General features: G+C 46.4%; 1 protein-coding gene across 1 annotated transcript; it reads right to left on the bottom strand.

Annotated features, from left to right (window-relative positions):
- Positions 1–227: 227 nt before the first annotated feature.
- LOC140851003 (laccase-7-like) lies at positions 228–4428 on the bottom strand. The gene is made up of 6 exons (XM_073258656.1): positions 4239–4428; positions 2550–2701; positions 2161–2408; positions 1882–2010; positions 566–1522; positions 228–462 (listed from the first exon to the last, which is right to left on the bottom strand). The coding sequence occupies exons 1-6, from the start codon at positions 4323–4325 to the stop codon at positions 281–283; spliced, it is 1755 nt and encodes a 584-aa protein (XP_073114757.1). The 5' UTR covers positions 4326–4428; the 3' UTR covers positions 228–280.
- Positions 4429–13933: the final 9505 nt, after the last annotated feature.

Raw genomic sequence — 13933 nt, 5'->3', positions numbered from 1 at the left:
TTTCTCGAATGGTGAGTCCTTTATTGTTTTATTTAGGTGTATTAGTTGAAAGCACTTTAAGGGGCCTTTTTAAAAAAAATAGAAAGCTGAAGTTGAAAGATCTCCAATGGTGTAGAAACAAGAAAACATTTGCTTATAATTGGGAGTCCAATGATTTAATATTTATTTCAAACAATGGACTGTTTATTATCTTACACTCTTAGTAGGTAGGGAGCACAGATCACTTGGGATTCTTCAACAAAATAATAGAATAAAAACTTGCGAGGCGTTTGTCTTTCGCCTATTCTATCTTATTTAGTTTCCAGTTGTCCGCAACCGACCTCAGCTGCTTCTGACAAGTGGGGTAATCTGGAGGTGGTGGGGGGAGGGTGGATTCAGGGGTGGGTCCATTGTCCACCTCGAAAGCCGTCGCCAACCCCAGCAGCAAGTGGGAGTCAAAGTGGCAGTGCATGAGCCACACACCTGTACCGTCAAATCAGAAAAATACAGCTCAGTATGCAATAAGTTATCCTTTCTATCAACAAGCTTAGCTTGCTGGCAGCCATGAACCAATGAAGTGGTGTACCTGGATTATTAGCAGTGAATCGGATGACGGCCCAACCGCCGGTCGGAACGGCGATGGTGTTCCTCAGTTGTGGGTCGACGAGGTTGTAGCTCTTCTCTGCCGTGGCTTGGTCGTAGTTTCCGAACCCTTGCGCCACCACGAAGAAGTTGAAACTATGGATGTGCATCGGGTGGCTCTCGATCCCCAGTATCGCCGTGTCCTGCAGCACCATCTCCACCGTCGTGTTGTACTTGAGCCTCTTCACCTTCGTAGACTTGGACGTGAACATCAAGTACTGCAGAGATGGATCGGAGGCGTTGGTGAAATCGAAGAACACCGGCGGCTCGTCGGGGAAGTCCGCCGTGTAAACCCCCTTCACACCCTCATAATGTGCCTGCAAAATCGAGATTGTGGTGGGGAACTGGAAGGACGCGTTGTTCATGCTGGCGGCGAGCGCTCCCGCGGTCTGATTGCACAACACTTGACCCGGCTGGCAAGCAGTCCGGCCCAACCCCACCGTGACGAACATGCGCTCGTCGACATGGAGAGGGACGGTGCGGTCCCCTGGCCTGAGGAGACCGGTAAGGTTGGAATAGAAGCGGAAGGCCGCATCGTTGTCGAAGAAGGAGGGCATGGTCGGCATCACGGGTTGCGAAGACGGCGAGGCGGATTTGTATCGGACGATGCCCGTGGTGGTCGTGTTATCGAAGGCCGGCCGTGGGCTAGCGGTGCTGATGTACGGGAGGGCGGCCATGTAGTAGCTCGCCGGTGTTGCATCGGCCACCATGAGGGCATCGACGGTCTGGCCGGGGGAGATGACGATCAGATCAGTCTTGTAGGGATTGGTGTAGCTGGCATCCACGGCTACCACGGTGAAGCGGTGCCCGGCGATCTTGAAGAAGAGCTGATTATCGAGTGCAGCATTGATGATCCGGAGCAAGTAGGTCTTTCCCGTCTCCACTTCCAGCTCGTAGATGTCTGCGAGTCAACAAGAGGGTATTTTGGTCATTAAAATGCTCCAGACTGCATGGAAATCCGAATTCAACGCACATGTAGGAGATATTCGATTATATCTGAGGAACATGTTATTCAAGGTCGTGCCGGCCGCAGTACAAAACCTGCCATGGAGGTGCTAGCTGCTTCCTTTGGTGTTTATTTTAGTTTTCAATTTTTCTCGTATCTATTTTTAGGAAGCTAATTATAGATGCAAGCATCCAGTTGTAAGGCTAATTTGTAATTTGCAAAGCACTCCCCATCAGTTCGAAACTCAGATATGTATACATTCACATGTGAAGCTAAAGTATCAGCTATCCCTGCAATATATACTGAGCACTTACCTTCTGTTGAACATGGGTAAAGGTCACCGGTTTTTCCATTGATGGTATATGCATCGGAAACATTCATAGCGTCGCCGGTAAGAAAGGCTTGCGTGGCCACGTCAACTATGTTCGCGTTCCACCACTCACCTGTACGTTGATATTTTCGTTATTCAAAAGTTGTGGAGTTGGTAAAGAGATATTAACTAGGGAGTAAGAAAGGTCAGATCATAGCTAGGCAAAAGTTCTTCATTTTTTTTTTTCCAAGATTACGGAGAGAGAGAGAGAGAGAGTGTATACCGAGTAGAATAGGGACTTCCTTGTCCGGTTTGGGGAAAGGATAGGCTTTGGTGCCTCGCCTTGGTCTGATGATGATAGCACCGTAGACTGTTTCTCGGAGGACCGAGGAATGTTCATGCCACCACAGGGTGCCCTCTTGGCCGGTAATTTTGAATTTGTAGGTGTAGCTGTTCCCGGGTTGTATCGGGCATTGGGTTATCATGCTTGGCCCGTCGGCCCAAGCACTCAGTATCTGAAATATGCCATGCCTGCAGTCATAATAATGAGAATTTGAGACCAGCTCTAGCTCAAATAGCGAAAATATGTATTATCTTCCTTTCTCTTTCTACCAAAAAAAAAAAAAAAAAATTGAAGAAATACAGAAACATAAAATTACAATACTATCTTACCAGTGGATGGTAAGGTTGTAGGGTGAGTCGTTGATGACATGAACCACCACGGTATCGCCCTCGTGGACATCTATGGTTGGGCCCGGAAGACGACCATTCACGGCAGTGATCACTCTGCTCTGGCACAATCGTCGTACCGTGAGGTTTCCAACCTAAACATGGCAACACCGTCAAACTTAGAAATGTTAGTTTCACAATAAACAATGTATCGTGTAGATCAAAACTGACATCACTAAATATCTCTCCTAACTAGAACAAGACTTTGAAAAAGTATGCTTTTAGGAGTTGTACTATCTCTAAACCCAAGGATATCAGTTGAGATGCTACGTACTCTTATCTTGGATCCAAGAATTCGGACTCAAACGCTGGGTACGAGCCTGATCTCCATGCTCATCTATTTAGTGACATCGTTCTGTATCAAAACTTGGGAATTCTGGTCATGGCATATGGGGAGGACAACATATCATAATGCGCCTGGATGGCAGCACTATTCTGTATATTGTAGCCAACTATCCTGAATGGCAAGACATGTCTACCGTAACATAAGTGGGCAACTGGGGCTGATGTACCTAAAACATGGTCACAAGGGAGCACAAATATTATGATACCATGCATCGTGGAATTCTAATTCCGAAACATTACAGGCGGTCAAACCGTGCTTTCCCTATTTCTTTTTGTTTTTCCTTTTTTTTTTTTGGTTAGAAAATGCTACATGACCTCTACTGTGGATCTATACCTCGACCTCAACTGTTACATCCTCAACTTCGACCAAGCTATGGAAGATGGACATCAGATAAATCACCTGTGAATGGTAGACATGAAGATCGCTAGACACCCTGTCAATAGTGGTTCTCGACTCCTCGGCTTTGGACGATCTATTTTAAATCGTTCCCAACCAACGTATTTTAGATTGCCTGAGACCAATATACACTTTACAATCTTCATGACTTCGACTTTAGACAATCTACCGTAACTCGTCTACGGTCGAGCTATATTCCCCTATTAACAGATCTGCCTCCCTCTTTTCTAAATTAGGAAAGTCTAGATAGAATAGAATTCCTCCACAATTGAGTCTCCCACAAAAGAAAAATATCTCATCCGAATCAATCTACATGACAAATCCAGAAAGACATCAGGACTTCAAGAAGAACACGACTTCAATTCCTCCCCTATAAATAAAGAGACTCCAAAACTCTCAAAATAAGCTCTCGACTCCCCACTCTCTCTTCTCATTATTCTCCATCTCCTATTTTGAGTGTCGAAGGGTCTTTATCGAAGAACACCCTGGTGAGAACATTTTGCAGGTACTTAGACGGAGCTCCAGCAGTAATCTTTTTCTCGGCCATCTCCACTTCGGCAGTCGACCTCAAGCAGACTCTCTCTCTCTCTCTCTCTCTCTCTCTCTCTCTCTCTCTCTCTGGGAAAAAAAAAAAATGCTACATGTCAAACTTTTCAAGAAGAGAAAAGCAGCGGCGAAAATTTTAGTTGCTGAAAGAAAAATTACTTTTGCCAACTCGCCTCCACCTGAGAATGTAAAGTTTTTTTTTCCCTTTTTCGCAAATAAAAGGGGAATTTTTTCAAGGATTTATTTGTCAAAATTTGTTATAGCACCATAGAACTTAAAACGAACAAAGAAGAACTAAGAAAGAAGATATGCTTGGAGTAGAGAGAATATAAAGGCTAAATTACATGGAACGTGTGCTCGACAACGGCAGCATCTGCCATGGATGCGATGACGACCAGAGCAATTGCCAATATAAGCACCAACCGAGCCATTTCTAAGAAAGAAAGGGAAGGAGAACGAATAGATCGAGGACCGTCTTGTGAGGTAGGAAGGAGTCTAAAAATGGGGAAGCGAAAATGCCTTCTCTGGAGTTGCTACCTATGCACAAACTATCGAAGTCTATATAGAGTTTTTTGGGGAAAGCGAAGTTCTTATGTAGTGTTTATGATTTGTGTCTAGAATACAAAGATTTCAAAAGGTCTTCGACCTCCGTTTGCGTGACCAGCTTAGAGTTCTCTATCCGACTTGTCAAATACGTGACAGATTAGTTAAATTTTAGATAATAACACGATATGGACTTTTAGTTGCGATGAAAATTTCATGCGCTTCTTAAACCGAGAACTTGCAGTCTTTGGATTAATGGATGGTTGGGAGTTGAGTTGCATTACATTGATTACCCTATTAATTTCATTGATTACCCCATTGATTACAATCTCAACTCAACTCCCAGCCATCCATCATTGTTCTGCGACCAAGCAGGAGTTTGATTACTTCAAGAAAAAAGTTATGGCCTTTTAGTTACGATGAAAATTCCATGCACTTCTTAAAGTGAAGACTTACAATCTTTTGGTTGATGGATGGCTGGGGGTTGAGTTACATTGCATTGATTATCCCATTAATTTCATTGATTACCCCATTGATTACAATCTCAACTCAACTCCCAACCATCCATCAGCTCTAATCTTTATTTTTATTAGCTTAGTCTATAGCATTTATTGTAGACTAAGCCTACACAAGTATTTCTCCCTTCCATGGGTTTGTTTTCTATCATTAATTAATGTTCAATGCAATTTTAATCATATCCACTTCTAGGTGTAAGTCGACATTAATTGCTCTCCAAATGCTACAGGGCCTAATTTAGCATCAAAATTAACATTTCCCAGCAACATTAGTATGCAACATCTATATCTATACAAAGTATTAAAGTTGAGAGCAGGACTCTCTCGGTGCAACATTTGTCAGATGTTCAACACACCATATGGCAGCCCACCAAGTCTTCTCCCTCGGTGTTTTTTTTTTTTTCTCTTTTTGTTTGGCACGTTGTGGATTGATGCACACCAGCATGTAGCCGTCTGGATTGGATGGGTCATGCTCCTGAGGCCGGCTCTGCTCTGGCTCTTCTCTACCATACCATGCCATTCCCTATCATAAAAGAGGCCCATGCAAAAAAAAAACAAAGGGATAGAGCTCTGTGTGTGGTGACTCTCCTTTTCCATGCCATTTTCTGTCATGAGAGAGGTGCACGCAAAAAAAAAAAAAGGAGAAACATAACATAGGCATCTTAGAGAAAAGAAGTTTCAAAAGTTTTAAATGAGGAGAGAAGGTTTCTGTAAAAAAAAAAATAGAGAATACAATAGACTGTCTCATCGCATCCATGCTATACATATGTGGGAAGTTTAGAGGATGATTCAAAGATAAAAAGATTTGGTGTTAGGAGAACTAAAGAAAAAAAGTGAGATAGTATCTTTCTTTGCTTTTTTTTTTTACTTTTTTTGATTGTTGGTTTCTTTTTTTTATTTTCAGTTGGTTTTTTTGATGATAGAAAGAATTGAGAAAGATGGTTCTAAGTATTTCGCAAGCAAGGAATAGAGACAAGGTGAGTGTTAAATTTTTTTTTTGATTTTTTAATTTGTTTGTTTGTTGTTTAAAATTTTTATTCCCTCGATAGTTTGTATAAAGCTACTGGTAGGAATCCCACAATCTTTGCATTTTTTTATTTGTCATATAATTAGAAACAAATAAAATTTTATTTCTTATCAAAAATAGAGGGTTGCTGCATTGGCTGCGACAGCCATCCAACTCTTTTATTTTGCCAACATCATATGAGGGAATGAAGGGATACAGCATTGCTACAATGGTTTGATAGCCTTCCACACTGTGCTTAAAAAAAAATCGTATATCATGATTGCTACTAAGGTTCAGCAGCCTTCCAATGAACAAAGAGAAGACATGCATGCAGGTTAAGGAGATTGGGTGAGAGATCAGTTAATAGAAAGAATAGGTGAAAAAACAAGTGAGAGATCCATGAATAGAAAAGGTAGAGAAAATGTATTCGGGTTATTGAGAAAATAGATCCAATTATCGGGTTAACAGGTGCAGTAATCAGGGTGCACATGATCAAGAAATGGGTTTACAGATCTACTATTACTAGATCCAATTGGGTTAATGGTTTGTTGAACTCGGGTTGGTCTTGTTAGAGTCATGATTTGGTTTGGGCCAGCTGTCAGGGTTAGGGTTAGGGAACAGACTAGGATTGGATCTAGGGTTTGGATTAAAATTTGGGTTTGGGTAAGGTCTGTACTTGGGTTGGATGTGGTGGTTAGGGTTAGTGGTCTGGTTAGGGTTAAGGGTTATGGCTTTAGTTAGGGTTTGGAGCCCGATTAGGCTTTTAGGGTTGGGGTTAGGGCCCGATTAGTCTTAAGGTTAGGGTTAGGTTTATAACTTGGGTTAGGGTTAGGGTTAGAACTCGAGTTAGAATTGGGGTTGGGGATAGGGCTGTGGAGAAGGTGGGATTGGAGAAGACGATGGAAAAAAAAATGAAAATAAATCATGGAGAAGAGGAGGAGAAAAATGTAAGAAGAAGTAGATTAAAGAAAAATAATAAGTAACAGAATATGAAGAAATTTAGAAATAATTGATAATAAAGAGGATATGTACCTTGAATAGTCTTGATCGGAGATGGGAGTATAGGCCTCGGGGAAGGCATGCTTAGATGTACCATCTCGAAAGAGGAAACGAGAAAAATAAAAAAACAAACCAACAGATCCGATCCAGTGGCGTGTCAATCATCCTCCCTGGCCATGTAATCGACAATGAAAAGCACGATGGCCAGAAAAAGGTCGAGACTCCGTTTCCTGTTCAGCAGCTCCAAGCCTCTCAGTCGGTGGGACTCCATCTGGTGGGATTGGCGAGATCCAATGGGTGGTCGAGGGGGGAGCAACGAGGGTGGGGGGCAAAGGGGGAGAAGCAGCGGGGGTGGGGGGCAAAGGGGCGGAAAAGGTGGTGGTTGAGGGAGGGCTGAGGGTGGGGTGGTGGTTGAGAGATCGTGACATGCGATGGAGGAAGAAGTGGCGGAGGGGAGCAGCAAGGGGTGGGAGCGATGGAGATTGGGAAGGTGGGTGGCCGCCATGGAGAGGAGGGGAGGCGATGGTTGAGAGAGGGTCCAAGGGGGCCGATGGTGGTTGAAAGATCAGGAGGTGAAGTGGAGAGGAAAGTGGCGGAGATGAGCGGCAAGGGGTGGGAGCAGTGGAGATCGGGAAGGTGGGTGGCCGCTAGGATTAGGGGGGTGGGGGTTCAAGTGGTGGAAGGTTCTAGAAAGAGATTATAGGGGGGAGAAGAGGAAGAGTTACGGTGGCGAAGATAGCTGGAGAGGAGAGGGAATAGCTGGAGAGAGAAGGCTATTGTGACTGAGAGAGAATCGGAGAAGAGTGGGAAGTGGGGAAGGGGCGGCAGTGGATTGGGAGAGAGCTGGAGAAGAGAGGGAGAGGGGAAAGAGGCGGTGGTGGGTAAGTGGGGAGGGGCTAGGGTTAGAAAAATTTAAATAGTGAGGCGTATAATTATTTTATGTGCTTCGGTCCTATGAAGGTAAGAGGCGGAAAAGTATGCAGTCATCTTCATAAAAAATAACATGCGTGAATATTCCTGATACTTTTTCTATGAGTGAACTGTCCTGCTTTAAATTTTTTTTTTTCTATTTGATTTTATATATGTTTTATGTTTATATATCTATAATAGTTTAGAGAGTTTAAAAAATTATTAACATAGGAGATAATGATTTGGATTTTGTGTTAGATATGTATATATATGTACATGTACATGAATGCATCTATATATATATATATAGATACACGCACACACAGATATATATATATATATATATATATATATATATATATATATATATATATATATATATATATATATATATATATATATATATATATAGGATTTATTTGATTTAAATTGTTTCTATGGTTTTTTTTGATCATTTATTATTTGTTCAAATTTTTAAAAGAGTTAGGTGAAATATGCTTTATTTATTATAATTATAAAATTGTGTACATAAAAGAAATAAGTTATGTAGGAATTAATTTTGAATTATTTTTTATACATACGTTCTCATAGTTTTTGTATAGCTGAACCATCAAACTTTTTTTATGGAGATTTTTTTCTTTTTATTTTTTTGATTTTTGTATTAGATAGTTATGCATCATACTTTGAAAATTTTGTATATTATTAATAAATTTAAAAAAAAGAGTTAGGATAGTAGATAATAAATTAAATTTTTTTCTTGATCAGTATATATACACATACACATCGATACACACACACACACACACACACATATATATATATATATATATAGACACACACACATGGATATGTGCATATACACATGCACATACATATATACACATATATAAAGTTTTATTGAAATTTGATTATTTATGTGTCCTTTTCTTATTGTTTATAATTTCTTTATTTTTTTGTTAAATTGGCTGCACTATTCTATAATTTTTTTATAAAATATTTATAATTATGATTTTAATATTTTTTTTTTTATATCTATGCAGTTTGAGGGAACATTCTGAAGAAATCGAAGATTGAAGATAATTTTTTTTTCTATCTTTTATGTATTAATTAAGATCCGTAATGTAGCGCGGGATATATACTAGTGGCACAAGAGGATTGGAACCATTTCACAAATAAAGCACCAACCTCCTTGTGCCATGTGGCATCCCTGCCTTGCAGGGTTAGGTTTTGGGACTTCGGTCGGGCCTCGTAGCATTTCTGCATGTAGATCTACATGCCTAAGTCAAGTTGCATCTGCCCATGGTTCTATTTCGTCTTTGACTACTTCTAAACAAATGCATCTCAGGATGTCGACATCCATTACCAAATAGGTTTGGGATCGATATAAGAGAAGCATCACCTCGCCAAATTACTTTTTAAAGAGTTAGACCATTCCTCTTTTTTGGAATGCCTTCATCGTTGGAGGTTTTGGTAAGCGCCTATTACTTGTTGCACGACATAATTTGGTTGGGTAATTTTCTAAAGCCGAAGCTAATCCCGTGGATATGTCATGGATTTCAAGGTTCCTATTCGCCGTCGAAGAATTGTATAAGAGACCGTTGTCACAGACGTGTCTTACTGCCCACGTACAGTTTCAAGGTGAACTCGAGCTCCTCATCTCAAAATAGATGCAATACTGCGTACCATTGGTTGGCTAGAATGGTACAGGAAGATGAGTGTTGGAGAATACACACCGACCGACCGATCAACGGCTGGAGGGACCGACCGACCGACCGACGGTCGGAGCGACCGACCGACGGATGCCATCACCGGCCAATTAACGGCCTACAACCGACTGAGGGTGGTCGGCCAGGCATGCTTTTCCCGACCGACTGAACCTAGAAGTCTGATGGCCGACTCACGCAAGGCTCGCCGACCAACGGAGGGGCCCGACGCCACTCAGCTGGCCACCGACCTAGGGTCGGTCGGCTCCTTCGATCGCCGTACAGCCGCCAGGGCTTGTCAGTCCTGACAGCCGTATGCGGCACGGCCACCTAGGGGCATTGTCCCGCCGAGGGCATTGTCAACCCTAGTGATTTGACAGCCCCACGGCGACATGACACTTTCACAGCGACTCTAACAGTCTACAGTGAGTTGACAATTCCTCACTTGTCCGCGCCATTAATGACGGCGCCGCACCGTGCTCCACTATATAAACCGAGGAAGGCAACAGTGCAGGGGGGGACTTGACTTCTCGACCCTAAAACCACAGGCTCGCTCCTCTCTCTCTCTCTCTCGATTGAGCTCTCTGTCTTCATTTCACTGTTGTCCAGTCGCCTCTCTGACTTGACCGTCAGAGGGTCCCCGTCGGAGCCCCCTCCGATCAGTGTGGACTTCTCATTTTGTAGGCGCACGCTCCCCGGCGATCAGACGACGAGGCGATTGGCCGCAACAGATTGGCGCGCCAGGTAGGGGGGCACGATGACGAAGACAAGAGCCCAACGATCGAGGATCACCGGGTCGGCGAGGCGCTCTTCCCGCCGGGAAGAGGCCTCCCCGCCACCATCGGTGGCAGAGCCCAGCTCTCCACACCCCGCGGTGACCACGGAGGCGCAGATCGCGGTCATCGTACGGCAGATGACCGTACTGACGGATGCAGTCAGAAGCCTCCAACCACAACCGGCGACCCGTCCGATGCCCTCCAGGAGCAGCCGCCGACGACCGCGCCGATCTCCGTCGCCTCCGCGCGAGCGCCCTCAGCAGCGCTCCCACGGAGAGGAGGAGGGACGGCCATGGCGCGGCGACCGACGGTCCCAGCAGCCCTCTCCTTTCCTGCTGGAACGGGCGAGGAAGGAGAAGCAACCACGAACGCTGTCCGCCTCTCTCTTGGAATCTTCCGGAGACTCCACTCCTGGGGTCTCCCAGTACCGACGAGCGGACGACTACGAGCGTCGGTTCGAGGAAATCGACCGTCGGCTCGCGCAGTTACAGGTGGACGGCCAGAAGTCTTCAAACGACGTCGACTTCCAGACCGCCCAACCTCTCTCCCGACTAGTCCTCGATGAACCGATTCCCAGTCGGTTCAAGATGCCACACGTGGAGCCATACGACGGCTCCACCGACCCGATCGACCACCTCGAAAGCTACAAAGCTCTCATGACGATCCAAGGGGCGACCGACGCTCTTTTTTGCATCGGCTTCCCCGCCACACTCCGCAAGGCTGCCAGGGCCTGGTACTCCGATCTTCGATCGGGAAGTATCCACTCCTTCGGACAGCTTGAGCACTCGTTCGTGGCCCACTTCAGCACCAGCCGGAAGCCGCCGCAAACGTCGGACAGCCTTTTCGCCCTCAAACAGGGAGAAAATGAGATGCTCCGACACTTCGTGGCGCGATTCAACACGGCCACGCTTGAGGTCCGGGACCTCAACGAAGACATGGCCATTTCAGCCATGAAACGGAGGCTGAGGGCGTCCCGATTCACCTACTCTCTGGACAAGACCCTCCCCCGGACGTACGCCGAGCTACTGGAGCGCGTGTACAAGTACATGCGCGCGGACGAAGGAGCATCCGACCGACGCTTGGCCGAACCTAGAGGCCCGAAGAAGAAGCGGAGGAAAGGTCGGGAACCCACCGAACCCAGCAGGCTCCCGACCGATAGTCGGGTCTCGCCACCCCGACGAATCCAAAAGTCACCCCGGCAACAGACTCCGAGGCAACAGACTCCGAGGCCGGCACGCCCCAGGTATGATTCCTACACTCCTCTCTCCGTTCGTCGTGCGCAGATTCTAATGGAGATCGAGGGGGAAGAATACCTGCGACGGCCTCCGCCTCTGAAGGCAAAAGGCCTCGACCGTCGGAAGTACTACCGATTTCACCGAGGCCACGCCCACAACACCGAGCAGTGCATCCAGCTGAAGGATGAGATCGAAGCTCTCATCCGCCGGGGGTATCTCGGTAAATTTCGGAAGGATCCCCCGACCCAACCAGTTACCGATCGATGACCCCAGCCGACTGAAGAAGCGGTGACTAATCAGCCGACGGCCGGAGTCATCAGCATGATCTCCAAGCAGTTGGGCCCAGGGACGTCTGCGGGAGGGGAGCCGACGAAAAAGCCACGCCCGGATGACGTAATCACTTTTACGGAGGAAGACGTTCGGGGCATCCAAACTCCCCACGATGATGCTGTTGTTGTTTCGGCAACAATAGCAAATTATGATGTAAAAAGAATTTTTGTTGATAATGGAAGTTCGACGAATGTTTTGTTTTACTCGACCTTCTCCCGGATGCAACTGTCAACCGACCGACTTAAGAGGGTCTCCATGCCCTTGATCGGCTTTGCCGGAGATGCTGTCACGACAGAGGGAGAAATTATCCTGCCCGTGACGGCCGGCACCGAACCACGGCAAAGCACGGTCCGCTTAACTTTTGCGGTCGTCCAAGTTCCTTCGGCCTACAACGCCATACTTGGATGACCCGGACTGAACGCTCTCAAAGCGATCGTCTCGACGTACCATCTCTTCATTCGGTTCCTGATCAAAAATGGGGTCGGAGAGATGCGCGGGGATCAACAGCTCGCCCGACGATGCTTCCAGATCTCCGCTCAAAACGACGAGTCGAAGGGCTCCCTGACGATCGACAAGCTGGACCAACGGGAGGAGGAAGAGCGAGGTTCGCCGGCCGAGCAGCTCGTGGCGATCCCGATAGCGAAAAATCCGGATCGGAAGGTTTGGGTCGGGTCTCAACTGCCCGACCCCGAACGACGACGACTGACGGAGCTGCTGACGGCCAATGCCGACATATTTACTTGGTCGGCAGCAGATATGGCGGGCATCCTCCCAGAAACAATAACCCACCGACTCAACATCGACCCGACGATGAGGCCGGTGAGGCAGAAGAAAAGGTCCTTCACCCTAGAGAGGCAGAGGGCCATCAACGAAGAAGTAGACAAGCTACTCGAAGTGCGCTTCATCCGAGAATCCACGTATCCCGATTGGCTCGCCAATGTTGTCATGGTCAAAAAAGCCAACGGGAAGTGGAGGATCTGCATCGACTATACCGACCTCAACCGAGCCTGCCCAAAAGATAGCTTCCCACTTCCGAAGATCGACCAACTGGTGGACGCGACGTCCGAATTTTGACTACTCAGCTTCATGGACGCCTTCGTCGGATACAACCAGATCCGGATGGCGCCTGAAGACGAAGAGCACACCGCCTTCGTGACTCCCAAGGGCCTCTACTGTTATCGGGTGATGCCCTTCGGACTAAAGAATGCCGGCGCCACCTACCAGCGACTCGTGAATAAGGTCTTTAAAGACTAGATCGGGCGCAACATGGAGGTGTACGTGGACGACATGCTGGTGAAAAGTGCGCAGATCCCGGATCATGTTCGGGATCTCGAGGAGACCTTCCGCACCCTACGATGACACCGGATGAAGCTCAACCCGATCAAGTGCGCTTTTGGGATGACCTCAGGGAAGTTCCTCGGATTCCTCGTTTCTCAGAGAGGGATTGAGGCCAACCCTGAGAAAATAAAGGTAATCCTCGACATGCGTCATCCGAACACCAAGAAGGAGGTCCAACAGCTGAACGAAAAAATCGTCGCTCTTAGCCGATTCATTTCCCGATCAGCTGAAAGGTGCCTCCCGTTTTTCAAAACTTTGCGCCAGGCAAATGGTTTTTCTTGGTCGGATGAGTGCCAACGGGCCTTCGAAGACCTGAAGAAGTACTTGGCTTCCCCGCCGCTGCTCGTAAAGCCACAGGTCGGGGAGACCTTGTATCTCTACTTGGCCACATCTTCTGAGGCGGTCAGTTCGGTCCTCGTCCGAGAAAATGAGAACCGAACCCATCAGCCTATCTACTACACCAGCAAGGTGCTCCACGGCGCCGGAGCCAGATATTCGGAGACGAAAAAGATGATTTTCATCCTGACCGTCTCCGCACAACGACTCCGTCCATACTTCCAGACTCATGCCATAGTGGTGCTCACCAACCAGCCCCTGAGGGCGATATTGCGCCGATCGGATACATCTGGACGACTGACAAAGTGGACGATGAAGCTCAGCGAGTTCGACATTCAGTACCGACCGC

Source organism: Elaeis guineensis, chromosome 5, assembly GCF_000442705.2.
Source record: "Elaeis guineensis isolate ETL-2024a chromosome 5, EG11, whole genome shotgun sequence".
NCBI lineage: Eukaryota > Viridiplantae > Streptophyta > Magnoliopsida > Arecales > Arecaceae > Elaeis > Elaeis guineensis.
The sequence above is the reverse complement of the archived record's forward strand: the minus strand, read 5'-3'. Positions and strand labels throughout refer to the sequence as shown.